Below are 21,312 nucleotides of genomic sequence, written 5' to 3'. Positions count from 1 at the left end.
TGAAAAGTCCCATTGAAGTCGTTTTTGAAATAAAAAAAAACAAAAAAAAACGCGTACATCAAGGCGGTGTTCCCCCAACTGAGAAAGGCTTCGTTCAAACAGAATAAATAATACAGTGTACATTTGTGAAAGGGCCACTCGAACGCCGCGGTAAGGACACTTCAGCTGTCGTCCGTCCTTTCGGCCTGATGAGACCTCTGAAATCAAATGAGAGGTCTTTGAGTTCAAACTGGGTGAGCTGTAAGCGCGAGGGAGAGATTCCAAAGGTGACCGTCATTCAGTGCCAGTGAAACACTGCAGACCGCAATGAGAAATGCTGAACACCCAATTGCACTTTTACAAGCTGGTTGGGGGGGGGGGCGGGGGGGGGGTGTACTCGACTCGTCCCGTCCCCCAAGTAATGCTGTCGCAAGCAAACGTTTTTGCAGGTTCAGGTCATACATTGAGAAAATAAGGCTACTGTAGACACTGCACTTAAAATGACCGTCAGATAAGCAGGATTCTCAGGGGACCCGTGTAGTTTTGGAAGGGTGTTTGCGCCTCCAGCATTGCGTGGCAGTAGGACATGGGCACTGATGTTTACCAGCGGTTAAGAACTCAGTCAGGATGGACTCAGTTTGAAGTGGAAGTCGAACTCGCACTTCACAGCGCTGATGCTGTCGATACTGGGCTTGCTTCCCACCGGAGCGTGCCGCGTGACCAGGGGGTAACTCTCTGATTTCGGCATCCCTGGCTCTGTCACTTCGGGACTTCCGGAGTGCGTGCCGCCGGACCCGTCCCCGCTCACACCTTTCGTGGACTTTTTCAACTCCGGAAAAGTGAAGCGCCGCAACAGTTTGTTTCCAAGGACGGCGAAGCTCGTGGGCGCTCCTGCTGCAGTAACGGCAGGAGTCGCAGTGCTGCCTAGCAGCGTGTCCTCCTGCACCGTTTTAGTTTTGCGTGAGGGCATGAGCGCGCGCGCTGGCGGTGCAGGTCTGAGGACACTTGTCGGCAAACTGCTCCGTTTCTGATAGTAACTGTCATGAAATAGACGGATACCGAAGTCCATGACGTTTTTCTTCTGCGTTTCACTTTCTGTCTCTGGTTTCCCACCTTTTGATCCCGGAATAGGAGTTAACAAAACTCCAAGAGGACTGTTCGATGGACCGGCGGCGGAGGCTCCGGTACATGCTGACGCGCGACGATTTAATGCGTTTTTAGCCGGCCTTGGTGAGAACAGCAGTGGGAACTGGTTATCCGTGGGTCTAGGTAAAGGCGCTACATTATACCGTCTATTATTTTCCCCTAATTTAAATGTTCTATTATTGTTTTGGCCGTGATATGACCGGGCGTGAGGTTTTTGAACTGGGACACCGGATAAATCACCTGGCCAGGAGAGCGCAGCGTCGCCCTCCCTCTCAAACTCCTCTATTGAATCCATGGATTGGATTCGACTCCGTAGAAATGAAGACTCTCTTCGACTCGAAGATGCCGCAATGGAATCCTCTCCCGTTCTCGCAGCGTCCACACCCTTTGGACAGAAGTGACTTTGGCTCTGGGTATCATTCACCTCTGAAGCGTGCGTGGGCTTTTTCCCACGGCTATTTTCGCCTTCATTACTGTCAAAATCTCTCAAGGCATCGTCGTGGCTTTTCTTCGTTTTACTCGTGAGGGCAAATAAACAGTCTTTGTGTCCCAGATACTTCGCCACTTCCACAGCCGAGTTTCCAACTTTGTTTTGTCTATCAATTTGCAGACCGAGCCTCTTGAACGCCCTCACCAAAAAGTCCACTACGGCAGAATGGCCGGCCACAGACGCGTACATCAAGGCAGTGTTCCCCCAACTGTCCACGACCTCTGGGTCGGCATTGTTCTGAACCAGCACCTTCACTGCGTCCAGGTAACCCTTTTCACAGGCGTAACTCAAAGCGGTGCGCCCGCGCTCGTCTTGACGGTTGACGCTCGCGCCGCGCTGCAGCAGAAGGTTCATGAACTTGGATCTGGCCTGGCTGTCCGGCAGCAGCACGGATGTGATGAGCGGGGTCGCGGCTCCCTCGCTTGTGGAGTCGATAATTTTTCCGTCCAGAGCATCGAGGATGAACCGAGCCAGATGGACCTTGTCTTTTGACATGGCTTCCAGGAGAATTTTTGAGCCCGTTTGGCCGCTACCTTTTTCAGGGAGTTTAAGCATATTTTCAGGGGGTATTTTTCGAGAACAGCAGTTAACACGCGGATGGTGAAGTGCCTTTTCAGCTGGGGAGCAGGTCTGTTAAACCTCTCTCTCTACCAACCTGATACTCATCGCCGGGTAAAACAGTCAACAGTCCATCCTCTATTTATACAAGCAAAGCGTTTCAGTTACCAAGACGACACTAATATAATTAACATACTTTGTCCGGCTTCAAATGTCTCAATAATTGGTGTAATTATCATAAGGTTCTTCAGAGAGGGCAGCGACAAGATGAGTGTTTTATGATGTGCATTAATTTAGTTCCCGATTGTGGTTGTTTGGATTACATTAACAAAGACGGCTGATCTCCCGTCTTTCCTCGCCAATTATGATGGTTTCTGGTAACAAAAGTGAAATATGACTTGGCCAAAGTTTTAGTTTAATACGGCCTCCGCTTTAAGCGCCTCCAACTCAAAGGCCTTGAACATAACGAATGGATGTTTTTTCTCCGCAGGAATTTTTTTTATTTGGCTGACTGCGCCTGACCGCAACTAGAACACAATACTTATTTACTGTTTTACGATTTATTTTTTATTGTGTACTTCAGGGGTTTTTGGATGTCCTCTCGGATTTTTATTTTGTTTTCAGTTTGTGTCCACAGCCGTCGCTTCTTTCGGGCTTATAGTGTGCTGGTTTTCCTGGCCTGTAAAGCACTTTGAGATTGTAGATGAGAAGCGCTATATAAATAACATTAGTGTTATTGTTAGGCAAGCGGTATTTATTATTATAAACGATCATGACGAGAACATAGTGGGACCAGTTGTTTGTGGCCATTACGTTAAGTGGAATGCATGGCATTTTGTGATGTAAATGTGTGTAAATATCCGCACAAAGCTTCTCCAGTAACAGCAGTCTCTACGTTTATTTTATAGTTATAAAATATCTATCAAAGCAGCTCCGGTTGAGACTGGGGGACTGATGTAAACTTCAGTACTACGCGCGTGATGCAGAGCGTGTCCTTCTCATTGACCGGTTCCCTTCGGGCGCAGACGTGCTTATTAGAACACAAAGAGCCACACCACTTCCAGGTGCGTCTTAATTCAAATCAACGGCCCAATTTATCGCAGGGTCAAACATAATTATTGACTGTATTCTGCAGTTCTCAGTATATATCTCACTTGTAAAACATTCTGAATTACCTTCCACCAATGTGCATGTAGCACATCCATTAAACCAACATTGAACAGTAAAAAAAAGTGTTTCAAAAGAACTGCTGACCACAGTGAAGTCGAGACACCGAATCCTTTTACAAGTGCAGTAAAGATTCCTTCACATCTTTCTTGTACGACAGGGTATGTTTTAGGTTTTTGTAATCATTTTCTTCAACCGATTTAAAGTTACTTAATAATTACCAAGAACCGTGAATGAATCACTCAGTCATGACAAAAGCCTCACTTTTTTACTTTTAGATTATTTATTGATACATATACTATAAAACAGTATTAAAGTAGCAGAAGAACAACATTATTTCCGTTGCTAGAATTTCAACAATAACAATTATAAATACAAAAACACTCACATGATGTTCCTTCACCGAGCTACACATTAAAATAAAAAGGAAAAAACAAACTTGTTTTAAAAGTAAAAGCAACAATATTTTGCAAAAATAATCTGCTTTTACAACTACATAGCAATGGTTACATGAGGTCACACAACATAAAAAACGTACACGTGTAAAGAGTATTCTAATAACAAACCCTAATATAGTCTTATACTACCTGCTATATTTTCCATATTTATATATTATATATATTTATTCATATATAAATTACCCCTTATTTTGGCATTTATTTGTAGAATAACTTGAAATGTCCAACCAGATTTAGGACTGAGTGGCGCATTTCAGTGTAAAAGCAAATAGCAAATTCGAATATAAAAGCACTTCTTATAATATCGCTCTAGATATGTGATGACCATAATTTACTGTTATGATGCTGGAAGGTGGATGGAGACGGAGAGATAACTGAAATAACTGAAATGATTATTGTCTTCCCGGGTAATGAACACGCCCTCATCCCAGAGCCCTTAAGATTACTGATATACTGCAGAACACGTTTGGTCAGAAAATAACTACATACATTCCAGTATATACAATAAAGTGTCTCTATAGAATTATGTGTACTACAACAGTAGAAAAAGAAAAGAAAAATAGTGGTACATTTTACTCTATTCTCGTACTTTAATAGAAAGGAAATACTTTTAGCTTTTGGTCAATCAATAATGTCTTGCCATTGGCCAATAATCTATGAACACAGCTGCCTATAGTTAAGAGACATTCCCCATGCCAGACTCACAAAAACCCAGCACTCTGATAGGACAGCAGTGACCAGCTGTCTGTCTGTCATTGGACAGCAGTGACCTGGTTTCTCTGCCATTGGACAGAAACATGCAGTACGTGGCACAGACGCAGTGCGCTGACCCACAGGCAGCACTGTGGGTTCATCGCACACGAAACACAAGGATACAGCAGGATACCGCAGCACAGAACCACCCTACACTACGCTCTACTGGACACTGGTGTCACAAGAGTGAACACTAATAAAACCCTTCAGCATAAAATGCTGTAATGTAGTGTACACTTGTGTGAAGTAATGGTGTTTTCATCAAGGATATACTGTAGTTTACATATACTGTGTAGTGCACACTAAAGCACTCCATAATGTAATGCCTATGGTTGTTCAACATGTTAATATAAGGGTGGTGGTGGTGGTGGGGGTGTGGAGTTCTTTCTCTCTGGTTAGATCCCTAAACTACAAGAAAATCCAGGATAGTCTGGTATAACGCAGTTGCCCTATCAGAGGACTACTACCCAGCCGTCAGTGGGGCCCGTTCCAATCTAACCTTGCCTTTAACACTGAGAGCAGCCATTACCCAGCCCAGTACAGCCATTACCCAGGCCAGTACAGCCGATTTTGTACTGAGGGGCACGTAGGGAGAATGCTGCTGTCTTCACAAGGTCCAGCTCCCTGTACTGCGCTAGTCCACAAACAGAACTGCACTACTACCCCACCTAGCAAATACATCCATGCTAACTGCACTAGTTAACAAATACAGCTGCGGTACTGCACTAGTTAGCGAACACAACCGTGCTAACTGCACTAGTTAGCGAACACAACCGTGCTAACTGCACTAGTTAGCAAATACAGTCAGTGTAGCATGTAATTCTTCCCAGTGTATAATTTTTTCCCAGCATTTCTGGTTCTGGCACGTGACTGTACATTATTAATTGTCTTGCTGTTTTTTCAGGACAGCAGCAACGCCACCTAATGAAGTTTACCATGGTAACGGTGCTCCCCTGCTCCACACGTGACGGTACGTGTCAGTCAGTCGCTCGGCAACAGCACCCAAACCACAACATTCTACTCACGAAGTCATTCCAGGTCAAATCTGGGACAAGTACCGTCTTGAAAGTACCGTGATCAGCACCATGAACACACACACACACACACACACACACACACAAATACTATTCACAGTCGTACAGAATGTAATGGCAGTAGTCTGTGTACTGATTGGGGGATATGGGAGTTTAGTTAGCCAGTAATTAGCCTGTCTGAAGTGATGACATCACTTCTCACCTGTTTCCATTATACTGGTATTATTGAGCAGCAAACTAAGCATCAGTCCTCTGCATGTGCGTTTATGAATGCGTGTGTGAGCGAGAGTGTGTTTATGGATGTGTGTATGCATGTTATTAAAGCGTTTATGAAACTGAGCGTGTGCTAATGTGTGTGTGTGTGTGTGTGTGTGTGTGTGTGCGCGCGCTGCAGTGGGAACCAGCAGTTTTGAACTCTGAACTGCAATCCTCTGGCACAATGACTGTTTGCTAGCTCCACTGTGGACCAGCTAACAGCCGTCGTGTTTGGAGGAGAGTGTCTGCGTTCTCACAAACTGGCGGCAAGACCAGGGTGCTTATCGACTTATCGATCACAACTTGGAGGAAATGAACGATAAAAAATTGGGGTGAAAAACTTCCAAAAAAATAAATAAATAATACAAATAAATAAGAGCGTGGTAAATAAGTGTTCCGTTCCTCTGACAGTGTCTGTGATGTAAAAACATTTTTAAGACGTTTTTCTAAAAAGGGGAATAAATGGGGAACGCTGGTCAGAGATCAGGGGTGAAATGCTTGTGGAACAGCAGCCGCCATCTTAGGGGATTCCTTCAGTGTTAAATATTTTTGCACATTTTTCTTTCAGCCACCCGTAGAGTTATGACCTTGTACATTCCACATACGATACGCTCAACTCACAGATTATGCCAGTGCATCGCTACATTTGAACCTCCTTCACAGCCTGGAGTTTTTCAAAGTGCCCATAACGTAATACTCAACTTTTAGCGAATGCCGATTATTCAGATACTTTCTTTTTCCATTATTATTGTTATGGTGCAGCTACAGTGATTATGCACTAACATATAAACAAACTTAACAAAAAAGAAGAAGAAAAAAAAGGTTTAAAAATATTCTTTGAATATATTAGGCCTAAAACCCAGGTGACATAAAACCATTGACAGGTAGGTAAAAACAGATAATCTCACGTCCAACAAATATTGCTATTTGCAGACAACGATGCATTAAAAAAACCTATATAAAATGGTGCTAAAATGAGAGAAGATGGAGGCCAGCAGAGATGGCGAGTGGAGGCTGCAGGTGAAGCTCCGCAGTTGTCAGGTGAGTCACACCTCCAGGGCGGCGCTGTTGGGTATCGGGTGAGGTGGAGGTGTTTCTGTACGGAGCGGCCCCCTGACCCCACCCCTCCGGCAGCACTGGAGACAGTGGCAGGGGGAGGGGCCAGGGGGGCGGGGGTTTCTGGGTGGGTGTGGCCACGGGCGGGGCCTGACTCAGTTAGTGGGCGGGTACTTCACACCACTGTGGCTGGTCTGCGGTCCATCTGTGCCTCCAGCTTCACCATCTGCTGCATGTCCTTCGCCTGCAAGAGCAGAGCAACAGCGGTGAGTGCAGCTACACCCTGCTAGCATAGCAGCTACACCCAGCTAACGCACCTACTACAGCTAAATACACCCTGCTAATGCAGCAGCTGCAGCTGAATACACCCTGCTAACATCGCAGCTACAGCTAAATACACCCTGCTAACACACCTCCAACAGTTAAATACACCCTGCTAATGCAGCAGCTACAGCTGAATACACCCTGCTAACATCGCAGCTACAGCTAAATACACTCTGCTAACATAGCAGCTACAGCTAAATACACCCTGCTAACGCACCTACTACAGCTAAATACACCCTGCTAATGCAGCAGCTGCAGCTGAATACGCCCTGCTAACACACCTCCAACAGTTAAATACACCCTGCTAGCATAGCAGCTACAGCTAAATGCACCCTGCTAACGCACCTACTACAGCTAAATACGATTCTTCTGATTCTAAATACACCTTGCTAACATAGCAGCTACAGCTAAAATTGTCAACACAGGTCTGAAATCTACAGCAGCAGTGGGGAAGGGTTCAGAGGCGATCACAGATCTGAGATCAGTGCGACAGCAGCAGTGGGAAAGGGCTAAGAACCGATCACAGATCTGAGATCAGTGCTACAACAGCAGTGGGAAAGGGTTCAGAGGTGATCACAGATCTGAGATCAGTATGACAGCAGCAGTGGGACAGGGCAAAGAGTCGATCACAGATCTGAGATCAGTGCGACGGCAGCAGTGGGACAGGCCAAAGAGTCGATCACAGATCTGAGATCAGTGTGACAGCAGCAGTGGGACAGGGCAAAGAGTCGATCACAGATCTGAGATCAGTGCCACAGCAGCAGTGGGAGAGGGCTAAGGAGCCGATCACAGATCTGAGATCAGTGCAGTGGCCTACCTTGGCACTTAGACTGTTCATGTGCTTTCAAGTGCTGCACAAAAAAACGAAATGAAAAAAAACAAAAACTTGAGCAAAAGAAATCAAGGGAAACAATGATATATGGCAGACAACATAAATAATAATAATTGTAATAATAATAATAAGTGTAAGGGGCCCAATAATCATAATATAAGCAATAAAGACAATTCACATGTGCTATGGCTGTAAATCATGGTGTCCAGGCTTATCTGAAAAGGGCTGGATTGGGTGCAGGTTTTTTGTTTTTTCCCAGCACTAAGACACCGGATTCTACTTGACTGAAGACCATGATTAATTAATTACTTAAGTAAACGTGGTCTTTAATTATGTTGAGTCAGGTGTCTTCGTGCTGGGCTAAAACAAAAAACCTGCACCCACACCGGCCCTTTTCAGATGAGACTGGACACCCTTGCTGTAAATACCTGCTCGTTGGCTTTCTCCAGGTTGTCCAGCTGCTCACGCTGACTCTTCTCCAGCTGCTCCATCTCCTTCGACTGCTTCATGGCCAGCTGTCAATCAAACACACAGGGCTGCATTAACACACCTGTGTTCACCTGAGCACTGCTATGAGAGCCCATCTGAATACAAATATACACTAAATATACAGTACATACACGCTAAATGTACATTAGGTACACAGTAAATACACACCCTTTTCCTTTCCTCAAGGAACTTTTTTGTGTTGCTGCTGTTCAGCTCCCGTACTCTCCTGTAAAATCAAACACATCTGAGTCTGCAAAAATGTCTGTAAACACGTCCGTAGAACATTTACATTTCAAAGATGAGTTATTGACAGGTGCTCCGGATTTCAGGTAAAACACGGAAATTGGAGTGTGTGACTCAAATCTTCTCTGATATCGCAGTTTTGTAATTAAAAACGTATCTTCCCATTTGGGAAAGACCGATGTTCTCCCTTCCTGTTCCTGATGGTACTGAGTGAGGGTGGGTGTTGTTGGTGGGTGTTGGGTGTTGAGGGTGGATGTTCAGGGTGGATGTTGATGGTGAATGTTGAGGGAATGTGTTGCTGGTGGGTGGAACAGACCTCTCCCTCTCGGCCTTGTTTTTGATGCTCTTGTCCTGGCTGATGGCCTTGCAGTTCTCCATGGATGACTTGGCCTGGTTGGCGCGCATCTCTTTGCTCTGTCTGCAGCAGAGAAACCAGGAGCACTCAGTCTCAATGTGTTCATGCTTACGCACATGCACACACATACACATGCACGCTTACACACACGTGCATGCATGCGCGCACACACACACCAACGTGTACACACACACATACAGTGCCATTCATACATGTGTCCTTGTGCACTGTGAAAACAACTTACTGCACAAAAATGTTAACAAATATCCCAAATTCAGCAGTTTCTCCCCCAAAGTAACTGAGCGGTTTCCCCTGCAGTGCAGCTGAGCGGTTTCCCCTGCAGTGCAGCCGAGCGGTTTCTCCCGCAGGTGCGTGAGTCTTACCGTTCGTGGATGAGTTTGAGCTGCGCAGTCTGCTGCTCCTGCACTGCCAGCATCAGCTTCCTCAGCTGCTCACACTGCTGCAGGACGTGCTGGTCCTTCAGGTCCTGCTCTTCCGCGCTGTGTGAGTTTATCATGTCCGACCACTCCTTGGTGTGCTGGGCCACCAACTCCTTCACCTGGGGACAGGTAAACACACTGCCCATACAGCCAGCAGGAGCTGCTCACACAACCAGCGGGTTTCCGCTTACACTACCAGCACAGCCAGCTCTGTCCCCTTAACAAACATCCCACCCCTGTGCCACCTGCAGCGGGGTCAGGTGTTCTACCTGCAGCAGAAGTCTGTCTGTGTGTCTTACTCACCAGTGAGGGCAAACCCCCATAGAATGAGCCTTACAGAATCACCGGACAGATCGCACCTGTGTTTACCTTTGCCTTGTGGTCAGAGGTCAGTGTCTGGACTTTGATTTCTGTTTCCTTCTTCAGTTCAAGGCAGTTATTCTCTCTGTAGGGAACACAGTCAGAGAGCAGCAAAAAGTCAGGAGCACTGCAGATATGATGCATGATACAGCAACACTGGCACAGGCAGTATAAACTGCTATGATACATTAACACAGTGGCACAGGCAGTATAAGCTGTGCTATGATACATTAACACGGTGGCACAGGCAGTATACACTGTACTATGATCCAGTAACACTGGCACAGGCAGTATAAACTGTGCTATGATACATTAACACTGTGGCACAGGCAGTATAAGCTGTGCTATGATCCAGTAACACTGGCATAGGCAGTATAAACTGTGCTATGATACATTAACACAGTGGCACAGGCAGTATAAACTGTGCTATGATACATTAACACTGTGGCACAGGCAGTATAAGCTGTGCTATGATCCAGTAACACTGGCATAGGCAGTATAAACTGTGCTATGATACATTAACACAGTGGCACAGGCAGTATAAACTGTGCTATGATACATTAACACTGTGGCACAGGCAGTATAAGCTGTGCTATGATCCAGTAACACTGGCATAGGCAGTATAAACTGTGCTATGATACATTAACACAGTGGCACAGGCAGTATAAACTGTGCTATGATCCAGTAACACTAGCACAGGCAGTATAAACTGTGCTATGATACATTAACACTGTGGCACAGGTAGCATAAGGAAAAGTTCAGATTTACCCTTTCTTCTTGATGGCCTTTTCCAGCAGTTTTTCGTGGACCAGCTTGTCCTTGTCATGTTGAGCTACTATCTTATCCACCTGGGAGCAGTGGATCTTCTGCATTGCACTGTGATCCTGGAATCAGACGCAGCAACTGCTTAATTAACTCATTAATGATCTACTTAATGAATTAATTGACCACAGACACTTTCTGAGCAAAATATAACATCTGTGGCTTTGGTTTGGGATATGGGACATAGTTGTTCAGTTGTAAAGGTTTTGATCTCAGGTCAATGGTTGTTGCTTTTCCAGTACATGTGGTAAAAGATCCACTGGCTGTTTTAAATATCCACTGGCTGTTTCGCTTTTTTTTTTTTCTTTCCCTCTGTATGGTCACCTGAGAGCTGTATTCGCATTTGCAGTGACCCGGGGAAACGGGAGTGCTCTGGAGCTGTGAGGAGCCCTCCTGGACGAGCACACAAGTTCATTCTGCCCCCACGCAAAGTTCCAGAGGCCAAAGTTTCCCCAGGGATCACAGCTGCAGATGCTGTCTACATCTCGGCGTTACCAAAGTCTTAAAAACTGCAAGATCCCTGTGCATGTGTCCTCCCATCTCATCAAGCTTTACAAGAGGAGACTCGGCTGTTATCCTGGCAAGGGGACGGTGCATGAATTATTAAATGCGGGGGCGACAATAATTGTGAATAAAAATGATTTTGTTTTGTTTTTTTTTCTTTCCTCTGAACAGTGGTATCACAATAAAACCATATAATTACCAAAGCACAGAGAACATTTGCAAAACAAGAAAGCGAATGTTATCCAGCATTTTTTGCTCATATTAATTTAGGGTGGCAATAATTCTGTAGGTGAGGCTGGTATCTGTTACCACGGCAACCTCTGCAGAGCTGGCACACTTCACAACAACAATCGGTCCTTTGTAATGGTAATGGTGCGCCTATTTTCCCAGGTAAGGATGAAAGCAAAGGGCTCTGTGGGTGTGCGTGGGCGCGCGTGTGTGTGTATGCTTGTGTGTGTATGTGGTTTGTGCGTGTATGTATGCATGTGGGTGTGTGTGAGTATGTTCATCTCACAGATCCCCTGCAGGAAGTGCTGGTGTTACTGGGCTGGAGGGGTCCTGGGGAGCAGCACAGCCTCTGAATGAGCAGCGTGCTGCAGATGAGCTGTCACTCAAAGAGAGCCCCAGTAACTCCGCCTTGCGTTGCTGTGAGTTTTCACAAAGAGGGGTTCAAACCCCCCCTCCCCTCCTCCCCGGCCTACAACCTGCACTCAACTCAGCCGCTAAACGCTTCAGCACAAGAGCTCCACTCTCAATAAAAATAAAAACACCTGGGCGTTATTTTATACTCCAACGTATCCTTTAAACCTCACATAGAACCAGGTGTCCAAGGCAGCTTCACCTTCACTTAAGAAAGCACTTAAAGGTACAGTACTGGAATGCGTTTTTGATTTCCAGTTTTTTTTTTCTTGTTCTTGGGTCCTGTGATGCTGGTCTGCTGGACGGTAACTCAAAGGAGGAGCGAAGAGGATGCTTTTCTACATCACGCCCTTAAAACTTAACAATTAAGCGTTTATTTACATGTATCAAAACTTGTAAAGAGCTGTGGTCTCAGACACATTGTTCTACAAAAGACTGGTTGGTCCAGAAGGTGTGCAGTTTACCTTTGCGTGCTTCTTCTTCAATGAGTTCAGGTCTTTTTGTTGTTTCTTTATCAGTTTCAGGTACGTCTGGGGGAGAAAACAAGAGCTAATTAAAAAAAGTGAGACCCAGACCATCAGCTCAAGACAATGCACGTTATCCCTGAAAAAGAGACTGCTATTTGCCTAGAATTATTCAATCATTTAATTGAAAGTAACCGCAATGCACTTAATTGTTGATTCTGAATAAAAAATGCATGTGCCACACAGTGTTTTCCTCAGTCATGGACCGCAATGTTCATAATGTAGCTTCATCTTGTATCAGTTGTTGTTCTGTTTTTCAAATTAAAGGACAAAGACATTTTTTGTTCAATATTTGGACATAAGACTATAGTCTTATGTATTTTGCTGTTTTTCCACAAATACATTTTTAATTTACTCAAAACACGTCTACTCATTTATTTCACCATGGTTGTTAAATAAACGTGATTCCCCATCCTTCTAAATGAGAAAATGGCATTTTAAATTTTTTCGCAGTTTTTTCTATTTTTGGATATAAGACTATAGTCTTATTTATTTTGCTGTTTTTCCACAAATACATTTTTTATTTTTTATTTACTCAAAACAAATTTCTATTCATTTATTTCACCATGGCTGTTAAATAAAGGCGATTCCCCATCCATCTAAATGACAAAAAATCATTAAAATTTTTTTAGCAGTTTTTTCTATTTTTGGACATAAGACTATAGTCTTATTTATTTTGCTGTTTTTCCACAAATACATTTTTTTATTTTTTTATTTACTCAAAACAAATTTCTATTCATTTATTTCACCATGGCTGTTAAATAAAGGTGATTTCCCATCCATCTAAATGAGAAAATGGCATTTTAAATTTTTTCGCAGTTTTTTCTATTTTTGGATATAAGATTATAGTCTTATTTATTTTGCTGTTTTTCCACAAATACATTTTTTATTTTTTATTTACTCAAAATACATTTCTACCCATTTATTTCACCATGGATGTTAAATAAAGGTGATTTCCCATCCATCTAAATGAGAAAATGGCATTTTAAATTTTTTCGCAGTTTTTTCTATTTTTGGATATAAGACTATAGTCTTATTTATTTTGCTGTTTTTCCACAAATACATTTTTTTATTTTTTTATTTACTCAAAACAAATTTCTATTCATTTATTTCACCATGGCTGTTAAATAAAGGCGATTCCCCATCCATTTAAATGACAAAAAATCATTAAAAATTTTTTAGCAGTTTTTTCTATTTTTGGACATAAGACTATAGTCTTATTTATTTTGCTGTTTTTCCACAAATACATTTTTTTATTTTTTTATTTACTCAAAACAAATTTCTATTCATTTATTTCACCATGGCTGTTAAATAAAGGTGATTCCCCATCCATCTAAATGAGAAAATGGCATTTTAAATTTTTTCGCAGTTTTTTCTATTTTTGGACATACGACTATAGTCTTATGTATTTGGCTGTTTTTCCACAAATACATTTTTTTATTTTTTATTTACTAAAAATACATTTCTACTCATTTATTTCACCTTGGCTATTAAATAAAGGCGATTCCCCATCCATCTAAATGACAAAAAAATCATAACATTTTTTTTAGCAGTTTTTTTCTATTTTTGGACATAAGACTATAGTCTTATTTATTTTGCTGTTTTTCCACAAATACATTTTTTAATTTTCTATTTATTCAAAACAAATTTCTATTCATTTATTTCACCATGGCTGTTAAATAAAGGTGATTTCCCATCCATCTAAATGAGAAAATGGCATTTTAAATTTTTTCGCAGTTTTTTCTATTTTTGGATATAAGACTATAGTCTTATTTATTTTGCTGTTTTTCCACAAATACATTTTTTATTTACTCAAAACAAATTTCTATTCATTTATTTCACCATGGCTGTTAAATAAAGGTGATTTCCCATCCATCTAAATGAGAAAATGGCATTTTAAATTTTTTCGCAGTTTTTTCTATTTTTGGATATAAGACTATAGTCTTATTTATTTTGCTGTTTTTCCACAAATACATTTTTTATTTTTTATTTACTCAAAACAAATTTCTATTCATGTATTTCACCATGGCTGTTAAATAAAGATGATTTCCCATCCATTTAAATGAGAAAATGGCATTTTAAATTTTTTCGCAGTTTTTTCTATTTTTCGATATAAGACTATAGTCTTATTTATTTTGCTGTTTTTCCACAAATACATTTTTTTATTTTTTTATTTACTCAAAATACATTTCTACCAATTTATTTCACCATGGCTGTTAAATAAAGGTGATTTCCCATCCATCTCAATGAAAAAAAGATTTTTGTTTTGCATTTTTTTTCAATATTGCACCATAAGATTATATAGGCCTATATAATAAGGAATTGTGCGTGAATGAAGTAAAATTGCCCCTCAATGAAGTAGAACATAAACAGTAGACAGGACACTAAACTCACCTTCATCTGTTTCAAGTCTTCGATGCTGGTCTGCGGCACCAGACCACCCGTATCTGGGAGAGAGCACACCAACAACCTGCGCTCAACACCTGCTTCTGCAGTCATAACTGCTTTTTCACATTTATAACACTTCGTTCAACATCCATAACATTTGTCCCATTCATGAGCTTCACACCAGGCATCCTGCTTTTGAGGACATTGATGCGGTTGGCAAATGTAAAATAATACAAAATTCCACAACAGTAGTTTGTGAAGTCTGTTTCCATTATAAATTCAATTCTGAAATGACAAAGTGTACAAATGGTGGGTGCAAATTAAAATGTGCATTAAAATTAATCTTAATTGTATGACGTGGCTTTGCTGCATGTTATACAGTGTGTAACTGGTGTGTAAGCAGTGTGTAACTGGTGTGTAAGCAGTGTGTAACTGGTGTGTAACTGGTGTGTAAGCAGTGTGTAACTGGTGTGTAACTGGTGTGTAAGCAGTGTGTAACTGGTGTGTAACTGGTGTGTAAGCAGTGTGTAACTGGTGTGTAACTGGTGTGTAAGCAGTGTGTAACTGGTGTGTAACTGGTGTGTAAGCAGTGTGTAACTGGTGTGTAAGCAGTGTGTAACTGGTGTGTAACTGGTGTGTAAGCAGTGTGTAACTGGTGTGTAACTGGTGTGTAAGCAGTGTGTAACTGGTGTGTAAGCAGTGTGTAACTGGTGTGTAACTGGTGTGTAAGCAGTGTGTAACTGGTGTGTTACAGTGCAGGACGCACCTTTCCTGGGCTCGTTGGAGACGGTCTGGTTGGTGGTGGGCTGTCCCGTCTCTGAGCTGGTCTGGGGCGTCACGTTGGCCTTCACCTGGTTCACCTTGCCCTTCTTATCGTTCTTAGAGCTGTCGTTCGGCACGTCGGCGATGTCACTCTGTACGGGGGGGGGGACTATATTATTAAACAGTGCATCGCTCAGACACACACAAACAACGCATTGCACAAACACACACAAACAATGCATTGCACAAACACACACAAACAAAGCATTGCACAAACAAGTAAAATCGGTATTTAGGTTGATCGACACCCTCTTTGAATGAGAGGATACTGACAAATGGAACTGAGATCTATTATTTATAAAAAAAAAGAAAATGAGGATTACAATTTAGCCGCATTGTCAACATAAATCCATCTTTAAACGCGATACATTTAAAATGCCCTCATTAGAGGGGCATTGCCATCTTTTTTTATCCATTTTGATGTATTATCATTGTAAGATAAGTGAGATATTGTAAGAGATATGAGATACATACGGTTTCGATCCCCAAGGCCCTCATTTGGTCCGCCCTCTTTTCTGCGATCGACAGGAACTTCTTTGGGTCAGACAGGGCGTCCACGATCTCTGCAGCGAGCACATCTCTCACGTTAATCTCAGTCTAAACCGGGTAAACTCGCACACGCACGCTCACAAGCAAAATAAACAAAAAACCTCAATCAAAAGCCATCAAAGCCAAAAAGAGATATCTCAAATATTAAAAAAAAAAAATGAATCCACAATTGTTCAGAGAAAGAAGGCAAGCAGTCACAGCTAGGAGCACAGAGCATGTGCGGCTCCTGCAGACAAACTGCAGGTGCCCGGTCCACCAGAGGGGGCGCTGTTGTGTGATGATGGGCGGAGTCAGAATTGGACACCAGACCACAGTGAAGGCTCCTCTGAGACCCAGTGAAGGAGCCCCACGAGCCCAGTGCTTTTAATAATAATGAGATTCCCTCCACAGGGGGGAGAAGAATGATACATAATATATATACATACGCAGTGAGGAGAGTGGCCAGCGTTAAGGGCATTTATGACTCATTAAAAGCGCGTTTGTAAAACGCATATTCTGCACAACAGCGGTAATGAGAGTTTGAGAGCGCGGCTCTTCATGCTGTCGCCGTGACGACCCTGCTCTGAGCCCGCGGGGAGCCCGTGAGGTGAAGGGGACGTACCCCCCCCCCCCGCCCCCCCGTGCTGAGGTTTAGGGTTTCTCTGTACGTGTGTCTCTGTGTGGCTCCTGTTCTTCTGGTTCGTCATTAAACTCGGGGGGGGGGGAGGGGAGGCTATAACCTCTGTCATATGTTCTGTGTTCACATTTGTCTCTGCGGAGTGTGTGTCCCATGCTCTTCCCAGGTTGTGTTGGTATTCAGTTAAACACGTGTGTTGGTGCAACGTGTGCGAACTGTAGCGTGTGCGGACCGTAGCGTGTGCGGGCTGCAGCGTGTGCGGGCTGCAGCGTGTGCGGACTGTAGCGTGTGCGGACTGTAGCGTGTGCGGACAGCAGCGTGTGCGGACTGCAGCGTGTGCGGACCGTAGCGTGTGCGGACCGTAGCGTGTGCGGACCGTAGCGTGTGCGGACTGCAGCGTGTGCAGACTGTAGCGTGTGCGGACTGCAGCGTGTGCGGACTGTAGCGTGTGCAGACTGCAGCGTGTGCGGACTGCAGCGTGTGCGGACCGTAGCGTGTGCGGACCGTAGCGTGTGCGGACTGCAGCGTGTGCAGACTGTAGCGTGTGCGGACTGCAGCGTGTGCGGGCTGTAGCGTGTGTGGACTGCAGCGTGTGCGGGCTGCAGCGTGTGCGGGCTGTAGCCTGTGCGGACTGCAGCGTGTGCGGACTGTAGCGTGTGTGGACTGCAGCGTGTGCGGGCTGCAGCGTGTGCGGGCGCGCAGCCTCACCCCCGAAGCCGTCGGGCACATAGGTCTTGAGCACGATGTTGCAGAACACGGTGGGCAGCGACAGCGGCTTGTTGCCCTCGTTGCGCAGGGAGATGTGGCGGTACCCCGCCTGCAGCCCGTCCAGCGGCAGGATGCGCTGGCCAATCAGCTTGTTGTTGTCGTCGTACACGGCGATCCTGAGCACAGCCAGGTCCGGCAGGATCACCTGCGTGCGTGAGTGTGAGGATGAGTGGATGGGGGGGGGGGGGGGGGGGGGGGGGGGGGGGGGAGCGGCAGCACAGTAAAGGGTGTCCTTTTCAACATTTTCACTCTTAACCAGCAACTTTCACCCCAATTCAATCCTTCAGTCCTCTTCTACATCAACAGCCCCCCCCCCCCACTTTGTGAAATGATTAGTAAAATAACTGGCCAAATGACTGTCTCCATGTGAAGTATAAATGGAAAGCATACTGGCCTGAGGCTGTAGAGTTGGGTACTACACCCTTCTACTGACAAAGACAATATGCTGAAATATTCAAATATTTAAGATTCCTCTTAACTAAAAACACTGTCCCTTTGCTACAGTTTAATACTTCACTTCGGCACCCAAAGAACCTTAAGCAGAAAGTAGAATGAATGAATGAATGAATGAATGAATGAGAGAAGACTGCAGAGGTGAGGCCGGTGATGGCGTTCTCAGGACCAGAGGAAGCTCCCCCCGTACAGACAGGGACGGGGGATTAAGGCTACAGCACAGCAGGCCTCAGGGTGAGGCTGATTTATCACCGCAGAGCTCCACAGCCTGGGGGGGGGGGGGGAGCACTGAGTCTGTGCTCCACAGCCTGGGGGGGGGGGGAGCACTGAGTCTGTGCTCCAAAGCCTGGGGGGGGGGGGGGGGGCGCAAACCCGAAACACACTGTCAGTCAGGCTAACGCCAGGCTAGCACAGCAGAAACAGCCGCGCACACACACACACACGCGCACACACACAGACTCACACACACGCACGCACGCACGCACTCACACATCCACACACACACACGCTCACATGCACACACGCACACACGCGCACACGCACACACGCACGCACGCACACACACTCACACACACGCACACACACTCACACACTCTCACACACACACACGCGCGCGCACACACACCCCGTCACACTCCAGCGGTCCCTGGTGTGGGGTATATGGGGACAGAGCGCAGTTACAGGGACACAAACTGGGGACGGCACTGCAGATAAGCAAAGAGCGAGGGGAAGATTAATGACAGCCCGAAAAAGAGAAAGAGGGGACGGAGGGGTCAGAGAGAGAGAGAGAGAGAGAGAGGGAGAGAGAGAGAGCGAGAGAGAGAGAGAGAGAGAGAGAGAGAGGGAGAGAGAGAGAGAGAGGGGGAGAGAGAGAGAGAGAGAGAGGGAGAGAGAGAGAGAGAGGGGGAGAGAGAGAGAGAGAGAGAGAGAGAGAGAGAGGGGGAGAGAGAGAGAGAGAGAGAGAGAGTGATGATAAAGGGAGGCGCAGGGTGAGAGGAGAACTGAACGCAGGCGGGATAACTGCGTTCTGTAAATGTGCTTTATTACACTCTAATGCCTTACACCATTTCCAGTTATGTTCTGTTCGGGAACACAATCCTGTTTACTCCCAGGACACTCATCCCAATTTAATTAAGAGGACAAAAAGAAGGGAGTAGAGAGAGAGAGAGAGAGGGAAGAAAGGGAGAAGGAAGGAGGGAGAGAGAGAGAGAATGAGAGAGAGAGAGCGAGAGAGAAGGGGAAGAAAGGGATAGGGAGGGAGAGAGAGGTAGAGAATGAGAGAGAGAGAGAAAGAGGGAAAAAAGGGAGAGGGAGGGAGGGAGAGAGAGGTATAGAATGAGAGAGAGGGAAAGAGATGGAGGAGTGGGTAAGAGAGCATGAGAAAGGGAGGAAAGAGAGGGAGGGAAGAAGCCACAGAAAGAGGGAAGGAGGGAGGACACAGCACACCTCAGAGAGGATGCTGATTGGACGGCAGCTCTAGTTGCAGCAGCACTGCAGCATGAAGGCCAGCGCTGGCAGCAGTGATTTATCACCTGCGCTGGAGACACAGCTCAGCGAGCTCTTAGCACGACCTCTTCTCTCTCCTTTCACTCTCTCTCCCCCCCCTCACCCCCTCCTCCTCTCATTTTACTCCATCTGATTCAGCCCCTCTCTCCTCCCTTCTCCCCCCTCACTCCTTCGCTCTCAGATCCAGATTGTGCTGAATGGCTGCTAGGGCCCGTTTCTGACTGCACTACTCTAACAGAGTCAGGCTCTGCCAGGGCCCGTTTCTGACTGCGCTACTCTAACAGAGTCAGGCTCTGCCAGGGCCCGGTTCTGACTGCACTACTCTAACAGAGTCAGACTCTGCCAGGGCCCGTTTCTGACTGCACTACTCTAACAGAGTCAGGCTCTGCCAGGGCCCGTTTCTGACTGCACTACTCTAACAGAGTCAGGCTCTGCCAGGGCCCGTTTCAGACTGCACTACTCTAACAGAGTCAGGCTCTGCCAGGGCCCGTTTCAGACTGCACTACTCTAACAGAGTCAGGCTCTGCCAGGGCCCGTTTCTGACTGCACTACTCTAACAGACTCAGACTCTGTTGAAAACAATCGCCTGCAGCAGACAGTCCCTGGCCATCAGAAGTTTTAGTACTATGGAAAGTGAAACTAGGATCCATAGACCGTACTAATGTCTTTGCTAATTTCGTAGATATGAGATATGTAGATATGAATCAATCTCCGCCTAACCCCTGAGTGTGGAGTACAGCAATTATACAGCCACCGGTCACTCCAAACGCACGCTGACTTTATTAGGTCATAGTCTTCACCACCTAGACCACACTAAAGGAGGTTAAATAATAACCATTATTGGAGGGAATCCAATTTAAAAAAACATTTAAAAAACTGCCGTTGTCATTTACTTTTGTCATACTTTTGTAAGGTTATGTTTCCGGTCTAACACAACGTCTAACCACTCTGACCGCATGGCAACGGTCAGCGCAGCTCCCTCTGGCGACAGTAACCGTGGAAACGCGGCGGACTGACCTTGCGGAAGACGAAGGGCTCCTCGTTGTAGGCCGGGTTCAGGCCGTTGTTCATCACCATGCGCGTGCGGAACTCCTTGCGGATGGTGTCCGTGGGCAGCCCGTACATGTCCACCTCCACGTACGAGCCGATCTTCTTATCCGACAGGAACTGGCCCGAGAACACCTGCGAGCGCGTGTGTGGGAACAAAAACATCCCGAATGTTTTACATTTCATTCACATCCATCCACCCATCCAATTTCTAAAACACTGGTGGAGCCTATCCCAGCATGCATTGGGTGAGAGGCAGGAATATACCACGGACAGGTCGCCAATCCATTGTAGTCTATTTCATTTGTTCCATTTTATATCTACCTTAAATATGTGAACAGAATTATCACCTCCCTATTATTTCATTTTTTTATTTAACTCTTCCAATTGTGTCATATAAAAAAAAATTATCTTGAAAATGTACATATATATCCTTGATGCTGCACGGTTTTAAATATATATTTAATAACATGGCAGTACACGTGTATGTTTAAGTAAATAAAATAAAAGGAACACACCTCCACACTGCAGGTGGCAGCGATTACACCATCCACAGGGGTTTCAGAGAACGGGTCGAACATCCTGTCAGAACGCCGCATGAAGTCTGGCTTCAGCAGGTACCTGCACGAGAGATCGGCTCTGTTACTTTCAATTATCTCAAAAACAATGACCTGCAGAAATCAGACTCCAACTGAGAGATAAGGTGCCACACAGTCTACTGATTACAACAGAGAG

The 21,312-nt window shown here is 45.0% G+C and overlaps 2 protein-coding genes across 7 annotated transcripts in view; both read right to left on the bottom strand.

Moving 5' to 3' along the window:
- Positions 1-601: 601 nt before the first annotated feature.
- Positions 602-2,260, bottom strand: LOC118230216 (serine/threonine-protein phosphatase 6 regulatory ankyrin repeat subunit C-like). Its single transcript, XM_035423029.1, has one exon. The coding sequence runs from the start codon at positions 2,168-2,170 to the stop codon at positions 602-604; it is 1,569 nt and encodes a 522-aa protein (XP_035278920.1). The 5' UTR covers positions 2,171-2,260.
- A 1,491-nt stretch (positions 2,261-3,751) lies between these two features.
- LOC118230605 (1-phosphatidylinositol 4,5-bisphosphate phosphodiesterase beta-4-like) overlaps positions 3,752-21,312 on the bottom strand; it is a 68,685-nt gene continuing 51,124 nt past the window's right edge. For 5 of the 6 annotated variants that reach the window (XM_035423752.1, XM_035423751.1, XM_035423749.1 and 2 more), the window contains 15 exons: positions 21,096-21,198; positions 20,548-20,712; positions 17,512-17,716; positions 16,113-16,201; positions 15,583-15,730; positions 14,823-14,875; positions 12,369-12,434; positions 10,708-10,823; positions 9,949-10,024; positions 9,523-9,698; positions 9,101-9,202; positions 8,710-8,767; positions 8,481-8,567; positions 8,038-8,071; positions 3,752-7,140 (listed from right to left, as the gene is read on the bottom strand). In XM_035423752.1, the coding sequence (XP_035279643.1) occupies positions 7,052-7,140; positions 8,038-8,071; positions 8,481-8,567; positions 8,710-8,767; positions 9,101-9,202; positions 9,523-9,698; positions 9,949-10,024; positions 10,708-10,823; positions 12,369-12,434; positions 14,823-14,875; positions 15,583-15,730; positions 16,113-16,201; positions 17,512-17,716; positions 20,548-20,712; positions 21,096-21,198 (1,567 nt within the window). In that variant the 3' untranslated portion in view covers positions 3,752-7,051. The remainder of the gene's footprint in view (positions 7,141-8,037; positions 8,072-8,480; positions 8,568-8,709; positions 8,768-9,100; positions 9,203-9,522; positions 9,699-9,948; positions 10,025-10,707; positions 10,824-12,368; positions 12,435-14,822; positions 14,876-15,582; positions 15,731-16,112; positions 16,202-17,511; positions 17,717-20,547; positions 20,713-21,095; positions 21,199-21,312) is intronic. The other variant, XM_035423755.1, reaches the window with a different exon arrangement.

The sequence above is a fragment of the Anguilla anguilla genome, chromosome 6 (genome assembly GCF_013347855.1).
Source record: "Anguilla anguilla isolate fAngAng1 chromosome 6, fAngAng1.pri, whole genome shotgun sequence".
NCBI classification, from domain to species: Eukaryota; Metazoa; Chordata; class Actinopteri; order Anguilliformes; family Anguillidae; genus Anguilla; species Anguilla anguilla.
The sequence above is the reverse complement of the archived record's forward strand: the minus strand, read 5'-3'. Positions and strand labels throughout refer to the sequence as shown.